The sequence below is a fragment of the Neophocaena asiaeorientalis genome, unplaced genomic scaffold, assembly GCF_003031525.2.
Source record: "Neophocaena asiaeorientalis asiaeorientalis breed wild unplaced genomic scaffold, Neophocaena_asiaeorientalis_V1.1 scaffold10, whole genome shotgun sequence".
Classification (NCBI taxonomy): Eukaryota; Metazoa; Chordata; class Mammalia; order Artiodactyla; family Phocoenidae; genus Neophocaena; species Neophocaena asiaeorientalis.
The window spans coordinates 2,603,732-2,631,043 of NW_020172817.1; the positions used below are offsets into that span (position 1 = coordinate 2,603,732).

The 27,312-nt window shown below is 45.7% G+C and overlaps 1 protein-coding gene across 2 annotated transcripts in view; it reads left to right on the forward strand.

Moving 5' to 3' along the window:
- RETREG1 (reticulophagy regulator 1) overlaps positions 1 to 27,312 on the forward strand; it is a 90,691-nt gene that overhangs the window by 29,359 nt on the left and 34,020 nt on the right. Inside the window, exon 1 of one of the 2 annotated variants that reach the window (XM_024741730.1) lies at positions 23,305 to 23,855. The exons of the other annotated variant lie outside the window; for it this stretch is intronic. Within the exon in view, the coding sequence (XP_024597498.1) occupies positions 23,821 to 23,855 (35 nt within the window). The 5' untranslated portion in view covers positions 23,305 to 23,820. Of the gene's footprint in view, positions 1 to 23,304; positions 23,856 to 27,312 lie in introns of those variants that run through there. 2 annotated transcript variants of the gene reach the window in all.

Sequence of the window (27,312 nt, forward strand, 5' to 3'; positions counted from 1 at the left end):
TGACAGCTTATTTCTGGATTCCCGGTGCAAATGCCTGGGCCCTGACGACATTCAGGGCTGTGCTTTATGGCCCATTACCTGATTAGGCACTGAATTTTGAGGACTCTCTCCGCTGGTGTCGGGACAGAGCACATGAGTGCAGGACAAAATAACTTGTTTATTTCCTCCAGGCTCCTCCTAACAGACCATGAAGTCAGGGCCTCCCCTGCCTCGGTGTCCCCTTTATGGAGGTCCCTAGCCACGTGGAAGTGAAGTGCTGGGGCCTTGCCCAGGGAAGTGGCCTCTAAAACAGATTTTTGAGCTCCTTAGAGGGATTTTTCGAAGTTTATGTCTGAAGACATGATTTCAGTCATCTCTGAAAAATTTTGGAACACAGAGTGAGCCTGTAACTGATTCTTACAAACCATCCTCAGTTTTCCTTTGAAGAAGAGTGCTTTCATTCCTTTTCAGTTCTAAGACGGGGTGGGCAACCTTGAGGGCAGTGTGCAGGGCGTCCTGGGAGGTCAGAGGTTATGCTGAGGGGCAGGGTCCTGGTTACAACAGACTTGAGTTCAGACCTCTCTCTACCTCACTACCATGTGTAAAATAGGCAGCTAGTGGGAACAGCTCGGTGCTCTGTGATGACCTAGATGGGTGGGCTGGGGGGGAGGGAGGGAGGTCCGAGAGGGAGAGGATATAGGTACACACATAGCTGATTCCTTTCACTGAACCGCAGAAACTAACATAGCGTTGTAAAGCAACTATACTTCAATAAAAAGATAAAAACAAATAAAATGGGTATAGTGATAGAAGCCCCTCCCAGGGCTCTGGAAAGGCTTGACAGAGAAGCTGTGTGTACAGCATCGAACACAGAACGGCGTGCACGTGGTTTACTGGAGCTGTCCCGGCTGTTGTTACTTGTGATCATTTCAGCGTGGAGTAGAGGAGCCCCCGATCTGAAGCCACTTCCCTGCTCAGAACACGCCTCCCCAGGGGCCCAGGAGGCACACTAAAGGAGCAGAGCGGTCACCTCACAGGCTCCTTTTGTCCCAAGTGGTCTCTTCCCCTTCCCCTGAGGTTGGCGGCTGGGTCTTCAGCCTGGAGCCAGGGCCACCTGCTTTGGTGACGGATGGCCGGGGTGGGTGTTAACTTTCTGCATCCTCTCTGGGGCCCGGGCTGCGCTGCAGCTCTGGATGTCTTGCTCTGATCTGGGCCCTGCTAGAACTCCGTGTTTGTCCCCGGAGACGTCAGTAAAATGAGCTGATCCGAAGTCCTTCCTGCGAAGATGCTGGAATAGACTGAGAGCTGAATTGCTCTGTATCCTGTGAATATACTTGGGGGCCGAGAATTCCTGCGTTTGATCTGCTCACGATTTGCTCCTGAAACAGCTGAGTTGTTGCCTGCAGCCCCAGGTGGGGACTGCGCTCTGCTAGTGGATAAAGGGCCCTGGGACGTGAAGTCACCACGTGGCCACCCATATCCATGCCTCACGCCAGCCTTTTCCGTTTGAAGAACTAAAGCATTTGTTTGATCTGTGGTCATAGCCACACACCACGTAAACCCACCCCCAAGCCCCACAGTTTAGCCGCTGCAGATGTTGGCAGCTGGCAGCCTGGCTGAGGCTCAGACGTCCAGGCAGAACAGGAGAGGCATTTACAGAGGGGGCTCCGAGGCCCACTGCGTGGGGTCTCAGCCCAGCTCTCTTCGCAGGCACCTGGCCCTGGGCAAGTTCTAAAACCTCAAAGCCTCATTTCTTCACTTCTTAAAAATTTTTTAAATTTTTGGCCGCACCCCGCGGCACGCGGAATCTTACTTCCCTGACCAGGGATCGAACCCTTGAACCTGCGCCCCCTGCAAAGGAAGCGTGGCGTCTTAACCACTGGACAGCCAGGGAAGTCCCTCATTTCTTCACTTTTGAAACATGGGAAATGCTATTTAATTCAGGGGCCGTGATGAGGATTAGAGCTCGTGGAAGCTGCCAAGCGCCCGACCCCTCTGTAAGGGCTCTGGAACAAGAGCGGTTCTCTGGTCTGTGCAGCTGACCAGGGCAGGGGGTCGGGCCCCTCGAGGGTGTCGGCGCTGGTCCTAAGGGCCAAGACAGGCAGAGTGGGAAGGGTGGGGGGCCCATCAGAGGAAGAGCAGGTGAGCGTCTGGAAGGACAGTTGGCTGAGGTTGCATCTTTTGCCATCTTGGGACTCTTGTGGCCTGAAGCCCTTTCTTGTTTCCCGTGGATATGCTCTCCCCGCTCGGAGGGCTTTTCTTGGGGGAACCCTCAAGCAAGTCTGTATTTGAAAAGTATTCTTCTGGTCTGCCAGAATGCTCCCCTAAGACAGGAGTCTGAGATGAACGTGGAAGCCCATCAGCGATAAAACATTCCAACGCTAGCTTTTATCTGTCAAGACCTGCACGGTCTCAGGCATGCTTTGGCTTTGGCACCGTCAGCAGTGCACACTGGTCTGTGGACTTTGGCAGCCAGCCCCTGGACGAGCCGTGGTTTTCCATCCAGCCGGCTTTGACACATCTGTGCCGTGAGTGTTTCCTATCGAGTTGGGATGAGGGGCTAAATGTCAGAGTGCTGAGGACATGAAATGGGAGACCTGTGTGTCTTGGTGGCGCCTTGGGAGGGGGTTAAAATCTGTCGAAGTGCTGGCACGTCCGGGCCCCAGGGGTGGACCAGGTTGGCGTTTTCATGTTTTGTGAGGTGATCCTCTTATGTTGACTTACTTACAATCCCTGCCGCTCTCGTTGCCACTGTGGGCAGTCGGATTCTTGTTGCTTGAAGGCATAAAGGAGTGAGTTTGGATTTTATCAACATTGTCCAGCTTCGGGGCATTTTGTGAGAGCTTCTCCCTGGGAATGAACAAGAGGGCTCATGGATTTCAAGGCAGGCTTCTTCGCTGGTGAAAGCTCGTCAGAAAATTGTCATCAGTCCCAGCATTTGGCTGGTGCAGTCGAGCAAGAGACGTGAAATGGGTGGGCACGGGAGGTGGGCTGCAAATGAGACAAAAGGACTCAGAAAGCTTTCGTGTGCTCCTGTGTGATTTTAGATGAGGCACTGACACATGGCAGACAGCTCTTCGACAAGCCTGATGCAGCCTGCATCCCAAACCTACAGCTCCCACCGTGTGGAAGGGGCTTCCTGCACTTGTCACCGTTGAAATCCAGTGAACACTCAGCTCTCCTAAGGACTGATGCCAACTGAAAACATACTTGCGCACATTTGTAGTGGGGGGCGGAGGAAAAGCAATATAGGTGGTCTGGTTTAAACCCTTCCTCATTAGAACCCAGCTTCTCTTAGCTCTTAACCAAATGGGCCTTTGTATGTTGGTCTGTGTCTTCACTTGTTTCATATCCAGCTTCTGTACCCCCCTGGGAGCTCCGTAAAACAGAGACCACGTCTCCTGGATCTGCCCCTGTGACCCCGGGGCCTGGCACAGTGCCTGGCACTTAATAAGTGCTCACTAAAAATGTTTGACGAGGGAATGAGTGACCTGAGGCCATCATTTCCAGAAGAAAAGTGGTAGCAGAAGACATTGCCTTTTCGTGAGTTTAGCAGGGATATTGTAGCGATGCAGCAATCCCTGGTACAGAGTCTAATTCTGACGGGATTTCTACCCTGAGCAAATTAGTAAGATGGGGGTTCTGAGTGTCATGTGAAAAGCGGCTAGTAAACGCTCAGCAGAGGAAAATGAGAGCTGGCTGGAAATGAAGTGTGAATGTTGCTGGGAGTGCAGAAATCCCCGGGCCACCCCTTCTGATTCATTCACACATTATCACATGATTGCCTTGGCCTTGATAAGGTTGGCTGAAATCCGCAGGGCAGTCTCTCCTCTCCATCCACTCTGTACGTCTGCGCTCTCCAGCGGGGCTGGGCAGGCGTGGGGCACTCTGCACCACGCACGATGACCTCGGGGAGCGGTCCTTCACACGACCTCAGACCAGTGGGGTCCTCATACGTCGTGTCGTAGAGTATGTGTGGACAATACCGTTCTCATACGTAGTCAGGGTCTCAGCTACTCGGAACATACTCTAATGCTTGGGTTCTTCATTGTTGATAAAATGTTCATTATTGTAAATTAGTGGGTATAGAGAAAATGTGTCATTCCTTTTGGCTGCCAGGACCTTTCCTCTGAAGGAGAATTTTCTGCCTTATAACTTCAGGCAAAGAATTCATGCTGTTATCTTCTTGTTCAGGTAATTTATAGAAGTTTCTTCAGAAATATGCAGGTAATACAGGCACGCTTGGTAAAAATGCTAAAAAATGGCATCTAGGTAATTGCTTTAGTCTTTCCCTTTGTTGTCTGCATGGAGACCCAGTGTGAGGAAACAAAAAGAAAAAAAAAATGAAAAAGAAAAACTTTGAACACCGATGAGTAAATTGAGATGAAACCTCTGATGCCCCCGAAAACTGCATCACCACCCTGATACCCACAGGCTTGAATGACAGACAAGCTACTGATATTCAGTGTCACCGGGTCTCCATTGGATATCAGGACGCATCGTTTGATCTCAGTGTCTGCCGTCCTGTGACTGTTTTTAAAGGAAGGTTTCTAAGGCCAAGGAGGACATGGTCCATCCCCTTCATCCCAGCAGTCAAGGACTTTAACAGGGCAGCAGAGCCCTGGAAGAGCCAATGGTTCGCTGATGCTGTCTTAAGGGTGCCACTTCCTCTGGTGTAAAGGAACCTTGCGGTTGGAGGAGGAGTACAAACCTTTCTAATCAGTTTGCTGGCTGCGTGGGCTCTAGGAGAGTCCCGATTCAAGCTGTCCACTGCCTAATTTGTTGAAAGAAATCCTGTTTAATGCTTGGGGGACCTCGTTCCCCCTGCAGTCCTCTCTAGCCATGCCCCCTTCTCGGTCCCCAGCTGAGCAATGAGTTGTCTTGTTTCCACCTGGAATCCCCCATCTCAACCACAACCCATCCTTCAGCATCACTAAAACGTCACCTCAGGGAAGCGTTTTCTACTCGCCACAGACCCCGTGCCTGTCTCCTGTGCTCGTAGGGCGCCTCTCCGTGTCATTCTGTATTTGCCCTGTCCTAACAGGGCCCATCACGTTGCTTTGTAATTGCTCCTTGGTTTGTCTGTGTTCCCCACAGACAAAGTCACCGAGACTTTAACTCGGTGATAACAGAGGAAACATCTCTAATCTTTGCCCTCCCCAAGTCTGGCCTACAATTGCCATCAATAGACAGTTATTCAATGAATCAGTCATTTAGCCAAACTATGTAATTAATAAGCACCTGTGATGAGTCTAGAACAGTGCTATGAGCAATGGGTGATTCAGAAGAAAAACAGCCCTGGCTCAGCCATTTCCAAGTCTCGTCAGTGGCCTTGGGCAAGATGCTTTGCTTCTCAATCTGTCTCTTCATCTGTGAAAGGGGATTAGAACAACACCTTCCCCAAGATGTTTCAAGGATTACATGAACTAATTAACATAAAGCACTTGGTACAGAGTAAACAATCCTTGGTGCAGTTATTATTAGCTTTCATCAAGAGGTGAACTGGCCAGTGGTAATGAAGGATCAAAAGTGAAAGAACAGGAAATCAAAAACATAGTTTCATTCATTCCTTACATTGATATTCTGCTGAACATTAGAGAAAGGAAAGAGTTGTGATTGGAGAGAGCAACATGGAAAGCGTGAGACTGAATCTCTGTCTCGTGTGTTCTTTTTAAGCCAACACATAAGTAAGACAGTCAAAATGCCTGCCTTAATCTAATCCACTTACAACATTTACATGTGCCTTAAGTCTTCACAGCAGCTGTTATGAAGTGCTGTTATCCATACCATTTCACAGACGAGGAAACAGACAGAGAGGTTAAGTCACTTGCCCGAGCTCACCCAGCTGGTGGGTAGTAGAACAGCATCAGAACCCAGGCAGGCTGTCTGCAGGGGTCATTCGGCAGAACTGCGCCTCGGAGCATGCAGTGTGCCCAGCACAGTGAGAGGCCAGGACACCAGAGACGGCCCTTCGGCGGTTTACTGCTTAGGCAAGGACTTAGAGTCACGTTGAGAAGTAAATAACACTTGGCAACAGAGGAGAGGACGATGGCCAGGGTGGGTTTCCTGAAATGGACCGGGGGATGGAGATGAGCTGCAACAGGTTTGTCTGGATAAACATCTGGGAAGGGGGTGAAGGAGGAGGGGGCAGACCTTCTGGGGGGTGGGGGAGGACGGGATCGGGTGATCGGAGACAATGAACCTGACCATGTGCCGGATAAGGTGAATGGGAGAGCCTGAGGGCGATATCCAGGAACCACAGGACACTTAAGGTGAAATTTCCCCCTCCACCCAGTTCCCCAGCTGGTGGACTGAGATGCATAGTGATGCAGTGAAGGACATGCAAAGAATCAAAGTAGCGGAGACAGCTGGGAAGTCCTTAAGATGTTCCATGTGCTCTCAGGTTCCACTTGCTATTGAAAAATGCGGCAAAACACCCCTTCTGGTGTCTTCGGTGGGATGGTGATACTGTCAAATCGGATGTGGATCCAGGAAGAGAGTGTTGCTGGTTTGTTCAGTTACCCCATTAACAGCAGCTGCTGCTGCTTTGATTTGCCCCTGATATGATAAGAGGCTAATTATAGGACGGGGTGACCCACATGGCAGGATGATTTCAGTTGTAGCAACACAGTATTTACCTGGACTGCAGACAGTCAAGCTGCTAATTCAAGGTGCAATCTTTTCCAGAGACTCAGCCAGTGTAGCGAAAAACAGCCTTCCCCATTCCTCACATGGACTCTCTCCAGTGCTAGGAAGCATGATGGGTTATTTTCTTTTCAACTGCTGATTTAGAATTTATTTACTGATGACCTTTTTCAAAGTCTTTTTATATTAAAAAAATAATCTCCATTTGAAAGTATGATCAATGACAGGACACCAAAACACCTGGCTTTGTTTTTCTTTGTAGATTTTTAAAGATAGAATTTCACACTTTTGGGGGGTAGATTTTATCTGGTTATGACAGGAATACATATGTGGGGGAATTTTTGAAAATACTTAAAACACACAAAAGAAAATAAAAACCATAGAATCGCTGTAAATATTGGGGTACATAATCCCTTCCCCATGGTTTTCTTTAATCAATTACGAATAGCACATGTTCTTTTATAATTGGTGGAATGTGTGTGTGTATAAAATACAGAGGGTGGCCACCCATGGCCCACATTCATTTCCTTTACATATTGTCTGAGCTACAGCAGTGGAGTTGATTAGCTGTAATGGAGACCATATGGCCCACAAATTTGAAAATATTTAGTGTGGGTCCATCTTGCAGAAAAGTTCTCCAACGTGTTTTAATATGTCAGGTATCCCAGGCCGTTAGCTGTTATACAGAAATTTGCTTTTAAGGACTGTGGTGTTTAGGTAAGCAGATCGAAGCCGTGTGTGATTTCACCTTGTCCCTGTTCCACACGCTTAGTTCATCAGTCAACCTGCTCAGGTCCTTTTGCAGAATGTGGCCTAGACCCTCAAGCCCTCACTCTGTCATCATCCCCTTGGACCTGGGCCAGATCTCAACCCCTAACTGACCCCCATGCTTTTCCTCTTGGCCCCAAAGAGCTGGTCTCTACAGAGCAGCCAGGACTATTTTGATGATTTCTCCTTTCACTCAGAATACAATTCATACCCGATGTAAGGGAACCTTGAATGTGTGGTGAGGGCCTTCCTTCCCATTGCCAAGATCCAGGAAAAGCTTTCGCCCACCTTGAATGTATCGGCTGCAGGGAATGTAAATATAGAGGGTCCAATTTTCTACTCGTACTAATTGTAACCACTGTAAAATCACTGTTAGTGCACTATGTTGATAGATATAAAATCACAACTTATTTGCGTAACATACTAGTTTTGATTTTGTTTCTGTTATTTTTTGCAGTACGCGGGCCTCTCACTGCCGCGGCCTCTCCCGCTGCGGAGCACAGGCTCCGGACGCGCAGGCTCAGCGGCCATGGCTCACGGGCCCAGCCGCTCCGCAGCATGCGGGACCCTCCCGGACTGGGGCACGAACCCGTGTCCCCTGCATCAGCAGGCGGACTGCCAACCACTGCGCCACCAGGGAAACCCACATATTAGTTTTAAAATGCTGCTTTCCCTCTTCTCCCTTCATGTCAGTTTTATTAAAGTTAGGGCCACTTTTTGACCCTAACACATTTTCCAGAACAAGTTATTTCATTCCTAAGTTGTGATAGAGGACTTTAGATAGTAAAGTCACTGGAAATTGATCCAAGCTGTAAACAGCTATTTCAGTCAATCTTTTTTCCCCTCAATTTTTATCCCCTCCCCCTAGTTTTATTGAGACATAACTGACATATAACTTTGTATAAGTTTCAGGTGCATAAGGTAAGGATTCAATACATGTACATATTGCAAAATGATCACCATAATAGTTAACATCCACTACCGTACAGCTACAGTTTTGTTTTCTTGTGATGAGAATTTTTAAGATTTACTCTCTTAGCAACTTTCAAATACACAGCACAGTGTAATTACCTGTAGTCACCACGCTGTACGTTACATCTCCAGGACTTAACTTATCTTTATAACGAAAGGAGTTTGTACCTTTTGACCGCCTTCGCCCAATTCCCCATCCACACCTCCACCTCTGGCAAACCACGTGGCTCCATCTCTATCACACGACCGATGGGTACGGTACTTCCGGAAGAGATTTGGGCAAAGCTTATTTTATGATAGCCTAGCCCACAGCCACACATAATGAAGGAATCTGTGATACGTGTCTTTCTCTTTAATTAGTATTGTTATTATTTTTTACCCATCCTATCAGGTAAACTCTGTGACATCTGAAAGCTTCCCAAACCAGCACTGAGTGATGTCACTTCAGCCATTCTTCCTCTCCTAGTACTTTGCTATTCAAAATTTTTAAATTGAATGCACAGTCCTGGTCTGTGACAGATTTGGTAAGATCACAAACATGTGACCACATCCTCTTTTGGAGGGATAATTTCAAGCAAAACGAAGCAAAGTATGTGTTAAAGGAACCTGCCCGTTCGGGGGCGGGTCTGCGGACACGCATCCAATGAAGCCTACTTCTCAGGGCGACACCCCCAAGAGGCGCCTCGGTTTTGCCTTTAGAGTTTGTAATTCCATGTCATTGGAAAGACCCTGGGAACAGCTGTTTCTCGTTGTGGGAGAGGCTCACTGTGACCCCCTTCCATGAAAGCAGTGGCACTTTGATGGGAAGAGAAGGGGACCCGCTCACTCTGGGAGACACGTGTAAGCATGGTGTCCCCTCCCGCACACCTGTCTGCAGGTGGTATGGACACACGTGTTATTTCCTGGCCTCTGTTACAGCTCCTGACACAGCCCGTCCCTTGTTCTTCACTGACTTTGGAATGAGGCAGTGTTTAAATTTTTACTGCTTACGATGGGCGCAGAAGCTGGATCGGGGGGAGGGGGGTCTTCAACTGTCACGGCCCTCTCCAGTTTTCAGTACAGCTTATAATTTCAATTAAAAAAATGTAAAGTCAAGTTTGATATAAAAATTCCCATTGGTTATAAATAAGCAGACCGAAAGCGGCGTCTGGCGGCGTGAAAACTTATGATGAACTGTGTGTATGACATTGCCATGGTTTGATGCTAAAAGTGGGTGCAGGTGAAGTAGCCAAGTCTCGTTTCCATTTTTAAACTGTGCACTTCCTCTGTGCTCAGAACAGGAAGGAAACATGAAACGTCAGGACGCATGGCACACATGGAAAGGAAATTGGAACTTGGTTTCAAACCTGGAAATTTTATCAGAGTAAGGAAAAAGATGGCAGGTGGTTATGCTTTCGTAAGAACACCCTGGTGTGCTGACGGCTCACCTCCTTGGACACTGCTCACGGCCTGTGGCACCCCAAGGGGCGGGGCACACGCAGCGCCCCGTCTCTCCCGTGTCCCTGGAACCGGACGCATGCGGGTGGAGCACAGGCCTTTGTTCCCACATCAGCCCACCTCTGACTTCCAGGTTAGTCCTGGTGTCGCCCCGTGGCAGGTGCTGACACCAGGTGGAAAGGAAGCGAGGTAATCTTGGGGCCTGGGCACACTGTGGTTAACCCCGAGGTCGGCTGGAGAGTGGAGCCAGCCAAGTGCAGCAGAGAGGTGGCCTCTCCAGGGGTCTTAAGGGGCTGGAGGAGAGGTCGTGGAAGAGGGCAGGGTGGGCAGAGTTAGTGGCTGGAACAATCTGTGCAACAAAATCAATCATATAGCACCGGATTATAACCCAAACCCTAAGTCCTTACAAGTCCACAGAAGTTCTTATTGATGTAAATGATTGAATAGATAAGTCACTGCGGGAAGGAGGAGAGACAAGGCTTCCTGACAGAAGAATTCTGAGTAATATAAGTTGCAACCCCTGCATTCAGCAGGTGGACCTGTGTCCCTGGGCACCACCATTTCCCCCCGCCCTCCGCCCTGCCCAGAATGAGGGTTGGACTTAGATTTGCTTTCAAAGACTAGAGTATGGAAAGGGAAAAGTAATAACTTTGCCATGGAGAAACCTGGCAAACGCTAGGAATCCAAGTCATCAAGTGAACCATCACCAGGGAGGAGTCGTGTGGATCTCAGGGAACCCTGGGTGAGATGAGAAGGGCCATTCTCCTCCATGGTTGTCTTCCCCCAAACCTGTAACCTCAGCCTAATCATGAGAAAAATATCAAATCCAAACGGAGGGCATTCTATAAAATACCTGATATCTACAGGATACGCCTCAAAACTGTCAAGGTAGGAAACCAAAGGGAGACGGAGCAACTCTCACAGACCACGGAGACTAGGGAGGTGTCACGACTGAAAGCACCACGATGCCCCGGATGGGATCCTGGAAGAGAAAAAGGACGTTAGTGAAAGTAACTACAAAGTCTGGAGTTTAGTTCCTAGTAATCTACCGATGTTGGCTTTTAGTTTTGACAGATGTGCCATGGTAACGAAAGATGTTAACCCTGGGGGAAACTAAGTGAGGGGTATGCAGGAGCTCTGTGTACTGTCTTTGCAACTCTTCTGTAAATCTCAAATCATTGCCAAATAAAAAGGTTATTACGAGAAGATAAGATTGTAAAGCTTATAGGAGAGAGGTGCTGGGTGCCCGAGGAAGCCCCTCCTGAGGGGTTATTGGGGAGGCAGGAGATCACAGGTTAACCCCATCTCAGTGCCCGGTTTCTCGGCTAAGGCTCTTCAGGGGTCACATTTCAGATTTGTTTCACTGTTTGTTTGTTTTTTTTTAATTCTTTATTGGAGTAGAATTGCTTTACAATGGTGTGTTAGTTTCTGCTTTATAACAAAGTGAATCAGCTATACATATACATATGTCCCCATATCCCCTCCCTCTTGCGTCTCCCTCTGTCCCACCCTCCTTATCCCACCCCTCCAGGCGGTCACAAAGCACTGAGCTGCTCTCCCTGTGCTATGCGGCTGCTTCCCACTAGCTATCTATTTTACATATGGTAGTGTATATATGTCCATGCCGCTCTCTCACTTTGTCACAGCTTACCCTTCCCCCTCCCCATATCCTCAAGTCCATTCTCTAGTAGGTCTGTGTCTTTATTCCTGTCTTACCCCTAGGCTCTTCATGACATTTTTTTTCTTAAATTCCATATATATGTGTTAGCATACGGTATTTGTCTTCCCCTTTCTGACTTACTTCACTCTGTATGACAGACTCTAGGTCCATCCACCTCATTACAAATAGCTCAACTTCGTTTCTTTTTATGGCTGAGTAATATTCCGTTGTATATATGTGCCACATCTTCTTTATCCATTCATCCGATGATGGACACTTAGGTTGTTTCCATCTCTGGGCTGTTGTAAATAGAGCTGCAAAGAACATTGTAGTACATGACTCTATTTGAATTATGGTTTTCTCAGGGTATATGCCCAGTAGTGGGATTGCTGGGTCATATGGTAGTTCTATTTGTAGTTTTTTAAGGAACCTCCATACTGTTCTCCATAGTGGCTGTACCAATTCACATTCCCACCAGCAGTGCAAGAGTGTCCCCTTTTCTCCACACCCTCTCCAGCATTTATTGTTTCTAGATTTTTTGATGATGGACATTCTGACTGGTGTGAGATGATATCTCATTGCAGTTTTGATTTGCATTTCTCTAATGATTAATGATGTTGAGCATTCTTTCATGTGTTTGTTGGCAATCTGTATATCTTCTTTGGAGAAATGTCTCTTTAAGTCTTCTGCCCATTTTTGGATTGGGTTGTTTGTTTTTTTGTTATTGAGCTGCATGAGCTGCTTATAAATTTTGGAGAAAGCTCATTGCTTTTTGCTAGTCATTGAAAGGGTTTTACTCATGCCTGCTAGAAATGAACTCACTCATGGTCACCTTCAGATTGCTACCCGTATCTTATTTGGAACCTTGAGGTGGACTGCAGGAGACACACCATGTTTCTGAGAGGCTGGGTTTATTATCAGACAGTCAGACAGTGGTCGAGGCGGTATGGAGATGCTGGCCCACTACGTCACTGGAGGCAGCTGCCCGGCTGCAAGAAGCAGTTACAGGTCTCTGAAGTGAAGACTTTCTTCTTTCCCACCGATCCAGGCCAGCAGACGCCCAGCTTTTCCCGTAGCAAATGCTTCTAAAGAGGCTGGTTCCTTTTCAGAAATGCCTGAAGGCTGTCGGATATTAGCAAGCTCTGGAACACTTTCCCAGAAACACCGTTGCCTGGGAGGGGGCGGCCCTTTCAGTGTCTGAGATCTCTCATCCCTACCCAAGGCCGGGTCAGCAGGTAGAACTCATCCAGCCAGCCACAAGGGTGTCAGGTGATGCATGGCCAAATGGGACTGGAAAGAGGCTTTCTGGTACCCTCAAAACTAATAATGATTAACTATTACGAGGCTGTGGAGCTGGACAGTCTCCATTTCAGTTTGGCTTCTCCACAAAATCCTGGGTAAATGTATAGCCAAGAAGCATTTTATCAGGTGCTATTTAAGGAGTGAAAAAATACTTTTTAATACTGACGTAAGCAACACCTGATAAGGAAGATTAACAGATAACAAAAGTATTGTGTAATCCTTAAACATAAGTTGCAGTTGCCCGCTGTTTTGCATTGTACTTTTAAGTGCAAGAGATAAGGCTTGGTTTGAGCTGTGTGCCACTCTTGTTGGAGCCACTCCCGTCTCTACCGGACACAAAGACCTCTGTCTCTATGAATTGTGGCCTTAGAAATGTTCCATTTCTTTCTGCTCACTGAGAGCAGTGGGACCTGCCAGAGGTCTTTCTCTCCTGTGGCTATTTGTTCTGACTTTCTTGGAACCAAAGATTCTCTGTCAAGGACCTTCACCCCTGAAGTACACATAGAGCCTTAAAAGAGAGCTTTCAATAACCAAGCAAGCAAGATTATTCAGAAACAAGATTCTTCTTCTTCAGGATTATTCTGTGGAGGGAAGCTTGAACCAATAGTGACGTTTGACACCGTTGGGAATTTGATTTCTACCAGCCTCCCTACTCCTGCAGTTTTGTAGACCTTTTTTTGGGGGAGGGGGAGGGGTTTGGGAAGGATGGGAGGGAGAAGAGAGAAAGAGAGAAAGGACCCCTCTTGATACAGAAGCACATCCACAGTTTTCTAAGGAGAGAAGGCATGAGGCAGTTAAGTGGGAATGAAACTAGTCCCTGGTGACCAACAGGTCCTCAGAGAGGGGGTCACAGACAAGAGTTTGTAGAGACCCTGTTCAGTGCAGTGAAATGGGTCTTGGTAAACACAGGACACACACACACAAACCAGGCCAGTGATGCACGCTGGTGTGACTCCGGAGGTCCCGGCACCTGCGGGTTTCCTGGAGACCTTTTCTCCTCGCTTCCGTAAACAGTTGCCCGACAGCCTCTTCTTCCTCTCCTGGTTTCCCGAGGCTACTCCTGTGCCCCTTCCCACTGCGAAACAAGGACCTACTGTGTAGCACAGGGAACTGTATTCAATCTTCTTGTCATGTATATGTATAACTGAATCACTTTGCCGTACACCTGAAAGTAACACAACATTGTAAATCAACTCGACTTCAGTAAAGAAAAATATTTTATTTAAATGTTAGGACATCAAATATACGCCACAGAGATCATGACGAAGACGCAGCTGGTGCAGGGTCCACCTCTTGGAGGCTGTTGGGTCTTTCATGGTGCTCCCTGCCGGCCTCCCTGCCCCCCAGTTTCTCTCCACTCCTTTCCCTCCTCCTCCCCTTTGGATGTTTGCTGACTCTTGTCCTATATTTTGATCTTTCCACTCCTGGATGCTGGCTTCTTCAGCATCCTTGGGGCACCTGCACCCACAAGTATCCAAACCACACTTTGCAGACAGCTTCACTCCAACAATATCTACTTTAGGAAGGGACACGGTTCGACCCAAGATGACAGGTCAGACAATGGGTACAGCATGGACCGGACTGGAAGGGTGTGAGAGGCACTCCCTGGCTAAACTGAATGGTCTATGGCACAGATCTGGCTCCAGTTGGGGGTCCCTGCTGAGACCATAACAAATTATGTGATAATCAAAACAACAATCTAGCACACATTGGCAAAATGGAAGTTCTGACAAATAGGGGGGAAAACATGGTAATGTATTGGGTTATCTTACAATTGATGACCTAAACAGGTATACTGATGAGGTGAAAGGGGTCTGTTATTAATTATACCAGGACAAGAGGTGAAACTGGGGACTGTCCCAGGCTGGGAAGTCGGGTGTCTACAGTGGTACCTCCAGCAAAAGGAAGGAGAAGGTTGACCAGAAAGCTAGAGTGTGGGACTTCAGAAGCTCTGTGTGTTGGTTGTAGAGTGCCAGCTATGTTTGGATGAAAAGAAATTTGAGGAAAGCACTTCATAACTCTAAGCTTAAAAAAGATAAAAGGATAAAGAGAGTAACTGGGTTGCTTCTGTTCTAATTATTAGAGAAGAGACTGAGAAAAAAAAATCCCGCTTTTTCTTCCTAGCCGTCCAGATGATCCCGGTCACAGTTTTCCAGCTGTAACTTGTGCAGCTCTGGGTTTCCAAGGATCCGATTCAAGGGCTGCCTTTGTGCAGGACTGAGGCCACTTCTCAGTGCCCTGCTCCCATTTAAACCTGAATAAGTCTTTTGGGTTGTTGTGTCTTTTATATACTGAGGTTTGTCATAACATAGCATTTAGGAAAAATAAATTTTTTATTGCTTGGAAAGCCACCAATCTAGGAAAAGTCTCAATATGATTCCACCAACCAGAAAGCAAGAGAGAGAGGGACCATCTCTCTCAGTGTAGCTCATCATGACTATTCATCACATCGTCACTACTGAATGCCATCATTCACATCATTTACATATATACTCATTTGAACCTTTTATTTCTTTTTAATCTAAGGAAAAAAAGATGTCCTTTTCCACTTTGCTCCAGAAATACACTGGCTTTGATACTAATTTATACCCTTATTCCACTTTTGCAAAGTGCATAGTATATACTCTGAATTTTCATGGGAAACAAATTCTGTATTGGCAACACCAGAAGTCTTCGGTGGGATATGAAAAAAGTGGAGAAGGGGAATTCTTATCCTCTCGAGTCAGTGGGTGGAGGGAGGGCTTGCTTCTGTTTTCTTTCTCTCATCCTTTTAACCAACACGTTTTTTGCTGAGTGGTCAAATCCTTGAAGGTAGGAACTCTTCCTGGTCTGGTTTGAGGGAAAAATCCTGAAGACCCAAATGAAAGAATAGAGATTTTTTTTTTCCTTTAGTGACAGGGAAACACAGAAAAAAATTTCCCCCTTCCATTTAAAAGTAACCTTTTTTTTCTTTTTCATATTTTAAGAACATTTTCTTTGCTTACCAAAAGAGCAATTTGTATTTGTTGCTGAAAAATTGAAAATACGGACAGGCAAAAATAATAAAATAGAAACTATTCATTGTTTTCTTAAGCCAGAAAAGAAAACCACAATCAATACCTCAGTGTAGGTCCTTTGAAACACTTCCTTTCTCTCCTCTCCCTCCCCTCCCCCCTCCCCCTTGTCCTCCTGGTTTCCCTTCCTTCATCCATATCTTTGTTGAGGTATTTTCATCAATATGTAAATGTATATTTTTACATCAATGGGATATTATACATTTTGTTTTCTAGTCTCTCTTTAAAGTTGACCATATTATGGAAAGATTTTCATAATAATCTCATCCCTTTTAGCATAGGATTTCATGGCACCATAATTTAATTAATCCCTTGTTGATAGGGATTGTTTTGGTTTTTTTGCAATTACAAAGAATGTTTATTTTATCTCTACATGTTTTTATTTTGCATATGATTTATGAAGCACATATAGTATTTACAGGTCATATTTATACATTGAAAATATATATGCATATAGTGTATAAACACACAGTGTATTTGGACAGTGTGTCCTGCTAGGGGTGCTTTATCACAAGTATTTGGTGGCCCCTAGCCTAGGCAACAGGTGATGCTGGACTGATTGAAGACAGTAATCACAGAAGGCACAGTCTCAAGGGTGGTTACAAGTACAGCTCAGTGTGTTAGGGTTGATGGCACTTGGTGAGAATCTTCTCTGGCTGGTGAGCGAGAGGGAAGAACGAATATAATTCCCATATTTTTGCCTCAGTTGGCCATTTGGAACCTTTTTTCACTTTACTGATGTAATTAATATTGACTACTAGTATCACCCTAATATAGTACGGTGTGTGCTGTTCTAGGAGCTGGCTCTACCATGCTTTGTAGTATTGCTGGGAAACAATAAGGAACAAGAAGAGAAGGTCCCTGAGTATCTCCTAGTGGGAAGGAGGGAGGGGTTCCCATAGCTGACATGTCAGCAAGTAGTGAAGGTACATTGAGATGTTGCTGAATTCATTGAAGAAAATGCTTCAGAAAAATGGGATTGAAAATGATATGAAGAATTATTTTTCCAAAGAAAGAAAATGAAGAGAAGAAATAGGAAAGGATAAGGGAGAGCAGGTTACTGAGAGTTGGTGGATCCTCTTTGGGCTCGTTTTTGGAGATGCTTTTGGGACTTCCAGGTATTAAAAGAGAAACTGAGGCATATTAAAAATTTTAAGAGTTTATTTGAGCAAAAATCAATTTGAATCTTGTGGCACCAACCAGACGTGGTCAGGATGCTCCATTGACAGGAGCTGGGGACGAGGCTTTTTTATTTATTTATCTTTAAAAATTTATTTTTGGCTGCATCGGGTCTTCGTTGCTGCGCCCGGGCTTTCTCTAGTTGCGGCGAGCGGGGGCTACTCTTCGTTGCGGTGCGCGGGCTTCTCATTGCGGTGGCTTCTGTTGTTGCAGAGCACGGGCTCTAGGCACATGGGCTTCAGTAGTTGTGGCTCGCGGGCTCTAGAGCACAGACTCAGTAGTTGTGGCACACGGGCTTTGTTGCTCTGCGGCATGTGGGATCTTCCCGGACCGGGGCTCAAACCCGTGTCCCCTGCATTGGCAGGTGGATTCTTAACCACTGTGCCACCAGGGATGTCTAGGATGAGACTTGTATAGAGAAGATGCAGAAGCAAAGCAAGGAACTCATCTGATTGGCTGTAGCCCAAGCGGTTGCCCTTATTTGGGAAACCCTGGTTAGATGCTTGTTGTTGGTTGTCCTTACGTTTCGGTTTCTGAACCTTGAGGCATTTGTAGGCTCAGGTTTTGGTTTGCTTATGTTGGCCTCGAAGGAATTAGAACCACCTCCATCTAATGCCCTCCCTATTTAATTAATTTAACACAGGTTAAGATGTCTAGTATTCGGTGTTGTATGGGTACATTTTTAACAGCTGGCTCGGGGTGAGTACGGGATAGCAGCTGACTTGTAGCATTTGCCAATTTTCATGCTGTGGCTGGTTGCAGACTAGCTCCTTCACGGCACTGAACGTGGAGTGGAAAGAGGTGGTAAGAGTTTTCATGAGCGAGTCAGAGGCAGCTCTGGTGCACCACAGCTAGTGGGTGACAGAAATACAGAGCCGCCTCGACTCACAATGGGGTTACATCCCGATAAACCCAATATAAGTTGAAAATGTCGTTAAGTCAAAAATGCATTTAATACACCTACGCTACTGAACATCACAGGTTAGCCAAGCCTACCTTAAACATGCTCAGAACACTTCTGTGAGCCTACAAGCGGGCAGCATCATCTAACACGAAGCCTATTTTATAATAAAGTGTTGACTATCTCATGTAATGTATTGAACACTGTACTGAAAGTGAAGAACAGAATGGCTGCCTGGGTACAGAGTGGTCGTAAGTGTGTGGATTATTGATCCTTGTCGTCACAGGGCTGACCAGGAGCTGAGGCTCGCTGCCGCTGGCCAGCATCACGAGAGAGTGGCGCACCGCATCTTGCCCAGGAAAAGATCAAAATTCAAAATCCCAAGGGCGGTTCCTACTGAATGTGTATCACTTTCACACCATCATAATGTGGAAAAGTCGTAAGTCGGGCATTGTCTGTATAGGTTTGGAATTCTGGAGAGTGTGTGACTAGCAGTACAGATTTGGGCGTGGAGGTCAGAGTTAAAATTCTGGGAATAGAGAGATTTCCTAGAGAGATTGTATAGCATGAAAAGGAAGGCGGTCAGTGTTGGAACGCCAGGACTGTGCTCTCAAAGAGTGGTCCCCCCCGCCCCGCCACCGGCCCACGAGCGGCATATTGGAAGCAAGTTCATGACCCATCCCAGACCAGTGGAAGTAGAGAGTGGCTGAGGTTGGGACCCGCTACTCTGTGTTGTTTCAGGTTTGGGAAGCCCGGCCCTAGAGATCACCAATGCTTAAGACTGAAGAGTCAGTTAAGACTGAAGGGAGACACTTAGATAGACCAAGAAGGACAGTTGAGAGGAGTGGGGCTGGGCACAGAAAGTGGAGTCTTGGAGCCCAGGGTGGAGACAGTGTCAAGATAAAGGGAAGCGGGCAGCCACGTAGGGCCCCACGAGGTCAGGGCAGATTAGATGGAAAGTAAACATCAGCTGCATTTGGAGAGCACTGTCAGGGCCATGGTAGGGGCAGAAAGGCTGTAATTGGTGAGGAGTGAGTTGAACATAGACCCCTGGTTAGGACCTTGGGCTGTAAAGGTCAGACAGAGGTTTGGGACTAGAAGAACATGTATGGTCAGTGGTGGGGTTTCTGGAAAAGGCCTGCATATGTTTGTGGGCTGAGGGAAAAGGTAGAATTTGGGAGGTCAGGAACTGGCAAGAACAGGCTGGGATACCTGGTGGTTTAAACCAGAGATGAGAGGAGGGAAGGGAATCAAGAACTTGGGATGCAGCCTGGCCTTGAAGAAATTACTTATGGGCTCTTGTCTTCGGAAGCCAAAGGGAAGCAAGGGTGGGAGAGGGTTTTGGATGGAGAAAAGCGGAGGCCAAGGTATGGAGGGAGAAGATACTCAATGGACTCTTCTCGGTATCCATTAACTGTCCTGTTAATTGCCTTCTGTAATTTGTACCCCTTTCCCTTCTGACTAAAAGTGATTCTGGAAATGTGTTTGAAACAATTGGTAAGATCGTGTTAGCCAGTGAGCTCTCAAAGGAACTTCTGTTTTATGTCAAACTTAGGCCAGTTTCGGCAGAAAAGTAGAAAATTGAAGCTCTAGAGTTATACAGGCCAGTGGAAACAGAATGCAGGCTACGTATATAATTGTATATTTCTAGCAGCCATGTTTAGAAAAAGTAAACAGAGAGAAGTGAAATTAATTTTAATAATACATTTTATTTAACCAATGTATCCCAAACGTTATTATTTCAACATGTTATCAATATAAAAATTGGTAATGAGATATTTTACAGTCTTTTTTCCTATTCCATCCTAAAATTCCCAACTAGCCACATTTTAAGTGCTCAATAACCAGGTGCTGCTGGGGGCTACCATACCGGACAGTGCCCCTCTGAAGGGGCCATACAGTTTGTAACACTGAGTGCTAGTTTAAAAAAAATTAAAATGTGCCACTTGTTCTTAGGAGGTGACAAAGACTCTCTCTTTGACCAAGCTAGTCAGGCTCCTCTGAGAGCTCATTTCCACCTAGGCCCTGCCCTTGGGTATGTCCTCAGGAACCCAGTTTTAGCAAGAAATTTGTCAAGTCAGTTTATCGAGAATCCTCCACCCTTGATATTTGATCACCCGTAATATCTAACCAAATCCCTCATGTCTCACCATCCCCTAGGTAATAGCCGATCACCCCGGCCTAACTTCAGCAAGAATTCTGTTAGGTCAAGGAGTTAACCTACCCCTCTTAATAATTTTCTCTCCACCAACGAACCCCATCCGTTTCTTAGCCCTTCATGCTAATATTGCCCTGTAACCTGCAATAGAGGGAGGGTCCCTCGTCTTGTCTCTGAAAGTTGCAGAGCCTCGGTCAACGCTGCTGTAGGAGAGATGGATAAAAACAAAACTCTTAGGCCGATGATTGTGTGAAGAGAAAAAAGGGCATTAAGAGAAGTGGACATTTAGCTTTGAAATGGCAGTTATCTTCTTAGGCCATAACGCTGATTAAAACTGCAGGAGAAAATAGAAATGTTCACTTAAAGTATGCTACGAAAATTAAATGCATACAAAGTTTGAAAGAGTATGGGTATAAGAGAACGTAAACCGCGTACGTGTCTGGCCGTATGTATGCACTTTTGCCAGAACGAGTGGGTTCTGCTCTCGGTTCGGCTGGAGGGATGAAAAGAGCCCTTCGCTCCTGCAGTGAAGGCTGTTCCTGGCTCTGTCCCCAGCAGGGCACCTAACTTTGCGGGGCCCCCGTTTCAGCGTCTGAAAATCTTGGATGGCTTTCGTGGCCCTCAGGGCCTTTCCCATGGCTGTATTCCGTGAGTCCTTAAATTTGGGATGTCCAGTGGGTTTCCGGCCAGGGATGATGAGGGAAGCCTTGGCACCCTACACCCCCCGCCGGACCGAAGGTGTCACTGGAGCGAGGAAGCCACCCACGGTGTCCTACACCTGGCTTTTGTGATCTGTGCCATCCTGTTTTCCCTCCTTGTCCTTGGGAATTTCAGAAGTTAACACAAACAGATCTAAAGGGGAATTGATGGTTGGAGCAAGTAATTTTAAAATGCACAAAGACGTGCTTAAAGGAAGTTTTTTTTTTTTTTTTTTTTTTTTTGTACGCAACGGGCCTAGCCGCTCCGCGGCATGTGGGATCATCCCGGACCGGGGTGCGAACCCGCGTCCCCTGCATCGGCAGGCGGACTCTCAACCACTGCGCCACCAGGGAAGCCCTAAAGGAAGTATTTTTAAAGGAAATATTTTATGGTAGTAATGGGTAATTCATCTCTCACAGCGATCAGTTAATTGTCCTTTAAAATTGAGAGGCAGGTTTCAGGGATACAGTAGTCTGGTCTGTAGTCATCAGCAGCTAAGTTCAACAACAGCGGTACTCAGATATTCAAGAAGTAGTACAAGAGAAGCTTAAAAGAACAAAAAAGGTAAAATTAATGGGATAGGATTGTTAGAACTGAGAATTAGATCATAGAATTAGCATTGTTGTTGGTCAAGTGAAGTAGAGGTGGTAAAATATTCTCATGGATAATATTTTCAGCGTCTCAACTTTTCACTCCATTAGGCCTGGAATTTCTAACAAGACAGCACATTGCTCCAATCCTGAGAGGCTCGGGCACACCCTGATCTTCAGAACTCTGCTTATGACTGTTTTCTTTCAGGGTCAACAGTATTTGAGTTACGTGTTTGCGTACCTGCAGCAACTTACTCTTAGACTTTGAAGTCTAGAACTTCAGCTCTTGTGTGGAATATTAAAGAATTGTCGCGAATTGCGACAGGCATGTGCTACAAAATAGCTAACAACAGTGCCTCAGAGAAAGATAATATTTGTTTAGACTCTTCAATTTTTTAATGCTCCAGAAATCACTTTAACACATATAAATGTAAAGTATATATTGAATATAGAGACATTGCTAGGATTAGCTATTACTAATCTTGTGACAATGGAACACACATTTTAAAAAGAAAAGTGGAAGGGTAAGCTGGGACGAAGTGAGAGAGTGGCATGGACATATATACACTACCAAATGTAAAATCGATAGCTAGTGGGAAGCAGCCGCATAGCACAGGGAGATCAGCTCGGTGCTTTGTGACCACCTAGAGGGGTGGAATGGGAGGGAGACGCAAGAGGGAGGATATAAGGGGATATATGTATATGTATAGCTGATTCACTTTGTTATAATGCAGAAACTAACACACCATTGTAAAGCAATTATACTCCAATAAAGATGTTTTAAAAAAAGTGTCATTTCTTTTTTTAATGTTTTTATTTTTTATTTTATTTTTAATTTTGATTGGAGTATAGTTGATTTGGAATGTTCTGTTAGTTTCAGGTGTACGGCAAAGTGAATCATTTATACATATACATCTATCCACTCTTTTTTAGATTCTTTTCCCATGTAGGTCTTTACAGAGTATTCAGTTGAGTTCCCTGTGCTATACAGTAGGTTCTTATTAGTTATCTATTTTATATATAGTAGTGTGTATTTGTCAGTCCAAATCTCCCAATTTATCCCTCCTCCCCCCCCTCCTTTCCCCTTTGGTAACCATAAGTTTGTTTTCTACATCTGTGACTCTATTTCTATTTTGTAAATAAGTTCATTTGTACCATTTTTTAAGATTCCACATATAAGCAATATCGTATGACGTTTGTCTTTCTCTGTCTGACGTACTTCACTCAGTATGACAATCTCTAGGTCCATCCAAGTCGCTGCAAATGGCATTATTTTGTTCTTTTTTATGGCTGAGTAATATTCCGTTGTATATATGTACCACATCTTCTTTATCCATTCATCTGTTGATGGACATTTAAGTTGCTTCCATATCCTGGCTATTGTAAATAGTACTGCAGTGAACATTGGGGTGCATGTATCTAAGGAAAGTATATTGTTTCTTAATAATTAGATCTTGCTTACAGCCTTACTTGACTTTCCCAATCAGGAAAAAAAAAAAAAGATTTCAAGTTTTTCTGCAAAGTCTTCAGGTTATATTCCTAAAGGGATCTCAGTAATGTTTCGTCCAGCTTTTTTGAAAGCAACAAGTGAAGCGATTTTCGTCCTGCTATTAGAAGTTGCAGGGAATGAGGGTACCTGGTGATTGATGACTCATTCGTAATGATGGGCAAAGCTATCAGAACATCTGAGGCCCACAGCTCGGCCACATTCCAATGTCAGGCTGGTCACTGATGACAGAGGGAAGTCCCTCGGAAGAAACCGTGTCGCCCAGAGGAACACATAGACTCATATCTGTATGCTCACTTCAGAGTGGAGACATCTAGATGCCCCAAAGGAAGATTTTCTAACACAATTGTTTGTTGGCATTTTCCCCCTTTTTGTGTGAGTAAGGGATCTTTTTGCTGAGTGGCTAAGCATTTCCAGAACAAACAAACCTCTCAGCTCTCGCGGTCCTGCCCACTTTGCTCTCCACCCTCCAGCCCCTCCTGTGAGTTGGAGACCTGATAGCCCAGGCTGAAGTTTCAAGCTCGCCGCCCTTTGGGGGTGCCTTGTCATGCCAGGAGAAAGCAGGAAATAGAAAGGGTAGGCTGGCTTAGGTGAGGTCATCCTGGTAAAGGTTAATAGCTGGGTGGTGACACCTCCTCACAGGACTGGAGCGAACAAGCTGGGCAGCTGGGCAGTGCTTGCTCCCAGCTGTCTGTCACGGTCCTGGGAGTAAGAGGTGACCTATTTATTTTTAGCAGGGGACAGTCATAATAACCCGGCTCCTAGCTTCATTCAAGGCAGGCCGGGGCTTCAGAAGTTTGTAAACACCTACTTTCTGGGTAGGGGAGGAGTGCTTTACTCCAAAAAGAAAAGAACTTGGACTACTGGGGTTTTCCCCGCCTGGTAGTCCTTGTTAGCGTGGAGAAGAAACTATCGTAGCACAAAAGTGCTGCAGCCTTCTCCACTTTGTTATTATTTTCAAAGGGCAGAAATGCCTGAAGGTGAGGACTTTGGATCAGGCAAAAGGTAATTATGATCCGCATTTACTTTTTCTTGAGTCTATTTCATTTGCTGGTTATCTTTCTAAAAACTACTGTGACTAATTTAAAAGGTAGTTGAAATTAAAATTTAAAAAGGAGTGCAGTCCCTTAATTCCAGGAAATAGAATTTTCTTTAGCGTGAAGAGAGAGACATAAAATTAACTGAATATACCCGTAGAAACATATGCCAATAAGTGTTTTTCTTGAGTGAGGAAGTGGCGGCCCGAAATTATCAAAAAGTGTTTCTTCCTACACCCCGTAAAGTCTACTTGAGTTTTTTGATGTCTGATTTTTAACTTCGGATGGTGGTTGTTAGAAATCTAAGCTAGTAAACATTTTGTAAATTGCTTGCATTTTAAAGACTTGAATATTTCTAAAGGTTAATAATTAGACCCATATACCCATTTTGGTATTACAATACTTTTTTTTAACCATAGATCTTGTCTTTGAAAATGTGATCATTGGGCCCCCATATGCAGTACCGTAACTGTGTTTACGTTTTATTAAGATCTGGCTCTAAGAAAGGGGGATAGAGATGGGAAAGGAAGCAGGAAGTTATTTCTATTAATATGAGCACAACTTGTGTCCATATTGGAAGTTTCCATTTCTAGCCCCATTGCTGTGTTAACAGAATTTATATAAATCGGTGTCATTGGAATTCTAATTAGGGCCATTGAAATTCAGATATGAAGATGTAGAAAGAAGGTTGTTTAAAAAAAGGACAAGAGGGGGCTTCCCTGGTGGCGCAGTGGTTGAAGAAGTCCGCCTGCCGATGCAGGGGACGCGGGTTCCTTCCCTGGTCCGGGAGGATCCCACGTGCCGCGGAGCGGCTGGGCCCGTGAGCCATGGCCGCTGAGCCTGCGTGTCCGGAGCCTGTGCTCCGCAACGGGAGAGAAAAAAAAGGACAAGAGGTTATTGCCAATTTTATTGTCAAAGAAAGTGGAAACTGGTAACTCTCTAGGAACAGGAATACCACAATATTTTTTTGTCCTTGTATAAGCATTCCTTTTCAGCCATGGTTGTATGGGGTGTGTGTGTGTGTGTGTGTGTGTGTGTGTGTGTGTGTGTGTGTGTGTGTGTGTGTGTGTGTGTGTGTGTGTGTGTTGCCTACAATCAGTTGTAATCATGTCCTTAAAAGCTACTTTTCTCTTTAGTTTTCTAGTTTTCATTTTCTTCCAGATTCCTTCCCCATCCATCAAAGGGGACGTTAAGTTCACATTTAATTGAATAATGAAAGAACTTTCTATATAAAATGAGACATTAAATCAAGTGCTTGAAGATGACATTTACACAAGTGCCTAGATTTAGGACATGGACTAATTAAATAGTTGAGAAAACACTTTCAGAGAATTTTAGATGTCAGTCTTGGTTTGAGACGATGGGTGACCTACCAGTATTGTATGTATCCCCCTCATGACATTTGAACATTTCTGAAAGCAGGACTTTCTCTTGTTCACTTTCCATCTTGGCATTCCCGCCAACTCTCTGCGTAGAATTTTGCACAGAATAGGCACTTTTATAAATACTTGTGAATGGAAAGTATTTATAAACCATTTTAACACCTGAAGTAAGTATCTAGGGGGCCTGATCATTTTTAGAGACTGAAGGGAGAGACTTGGCAGACGTGTAATAAGGGTTGCCTCAATGAAATGGAACATTCCCACAATTAAATTAAACATAATTAATTGTGGATAATTATAAATACTTTGAACAAGTAGTTTATGATGTAAACTAAACAAACAGAAGTTTTTTTTCTAAGAATGTTTTACCGGTTACAAGATAAACAGACAAGAAGGAGAACAAATAAATAAATAAGTAAATACACACACACGCACACACACACACTATACACATATCTAATAATAATTATTATTACCAAAGACTCATAACTTGCTGAAAGTGGGAAACACCCTCTCGCTCCTTTGAAGTAGACTACCCCTGCCTCCCCTTTTTTGTTCTGATAACTCCCAGCTCTCAACAGCTGGTAGTTTTCTATGGAGTATACTTTGCTGCATACGTTTGTTTGTTTGTTTCCATATCTGTGCAGAAAGTTAGAAAGGGCACCCCAGACGGGGGGAACATTTAGAGCCAGGCTGAAAGTAAAATATTACATTTGAGGGGGAATTTTACTCTTGCTAAATCTGAGATTACGTGCCATTGGACACGTCCTTCGGTGCCACATCTAAAAGAGAAATAACTATTATTATAAGTCTCGAATCTGCTGGCCAAACGTGTTTTTCGAGCTTGATTGCAGCCGGTTCTGGGTGAGTGCCACATTCAGGCTTCCTCCTGTTATTACTTTAGTCCCATTTTGGAATTTGCTGAATCAGATTGCTCTGTAACGGGCAGTGAGCGAAATCTGAAATTAATCAGTGGAAAGCAAATGATGGGAGGCTTCGTTAGGGAATCCGGGTGCGTGCTTAGGGCACCTCACGGGCTGGCTGCTTCGTGTGCTGTGGTCCAGTGGCCCCGACGCACCGTTTCATATTCACCAAGTGGACGAATGTGAAGACAGCTGCCTGGGGGGCCGGGGGAGGCGGAGGAGAGACCCTCCTTCTTGCTGTTTATCTTGTTGCCAGTAATAAACGCTCTTGGTAAGAACCTCCAAAGACTCCGTGCCAGTGTCATGGTCAGGAGGTGAGGGAGAGGGTGTGAGAGAATGCTGTTCTGACGCCGGGAAAGGAGGGCAGAAAGCCAAGCAGGAAGCATCGGGTGCCAGAGAAGAAGGAAGAAAGTAGGGGCCGTGACCGGGGAGGCAGGCACGATCAAGAAATACGAGGAGAATCATCCCCTGGCCAGGGGCCTGGCTCCCTTGGTTTCTCATCCCGCCTCCCACCTCATTTTGGACCCCACCTTGGATGCAGCAGGTGGGCCCTGGGATGTCTTCAGTAGCCCGATTTGCGGTGGTGGGGGGATGGGGACAGGTGAAACATCGTCTAGTCCAGCTGCCTTGAAGCGGTTGGACCCCAGGCTACCTGGACTTAGGAGACTATTACCCAAGGACAGTGTGCAGTTTTAGCATTTAAGAAGCAAAATGTTGGCTGCTAATGCAGGGCTCTCTGAAGCTTGTTATTTGACGTCTCATATAACATAGTAAAGATACAAAAGTTTGAAAAAGGTCACTGAGCCTCTAAAACTAACTCTGTAACAGCAGTCTGGGCTGCTCTGCCCTGCCCTGGAGTGGAGAGGTTGCCCTATATTTGGGCTCTGGATATACGAAGGGCTATTGTATTTAAGAAAACCAAAGCTCTTTAAAAACACAGTAGCCCTGGGGCTTCCCTGGTGGCACAGTGGTTGGGAATCCGCCTGCCAGTGCAGGGGACACGGGTTCGAGCCCTGGTTCAGGAAGATCCCACATGCTGCAGAGCAGCTAGGCCCGTGTGCCACAACTACTGAGCCTGCGCTCTAGAGCCTGCGCACCTAGAGCTGGTGCTCCAAGACGA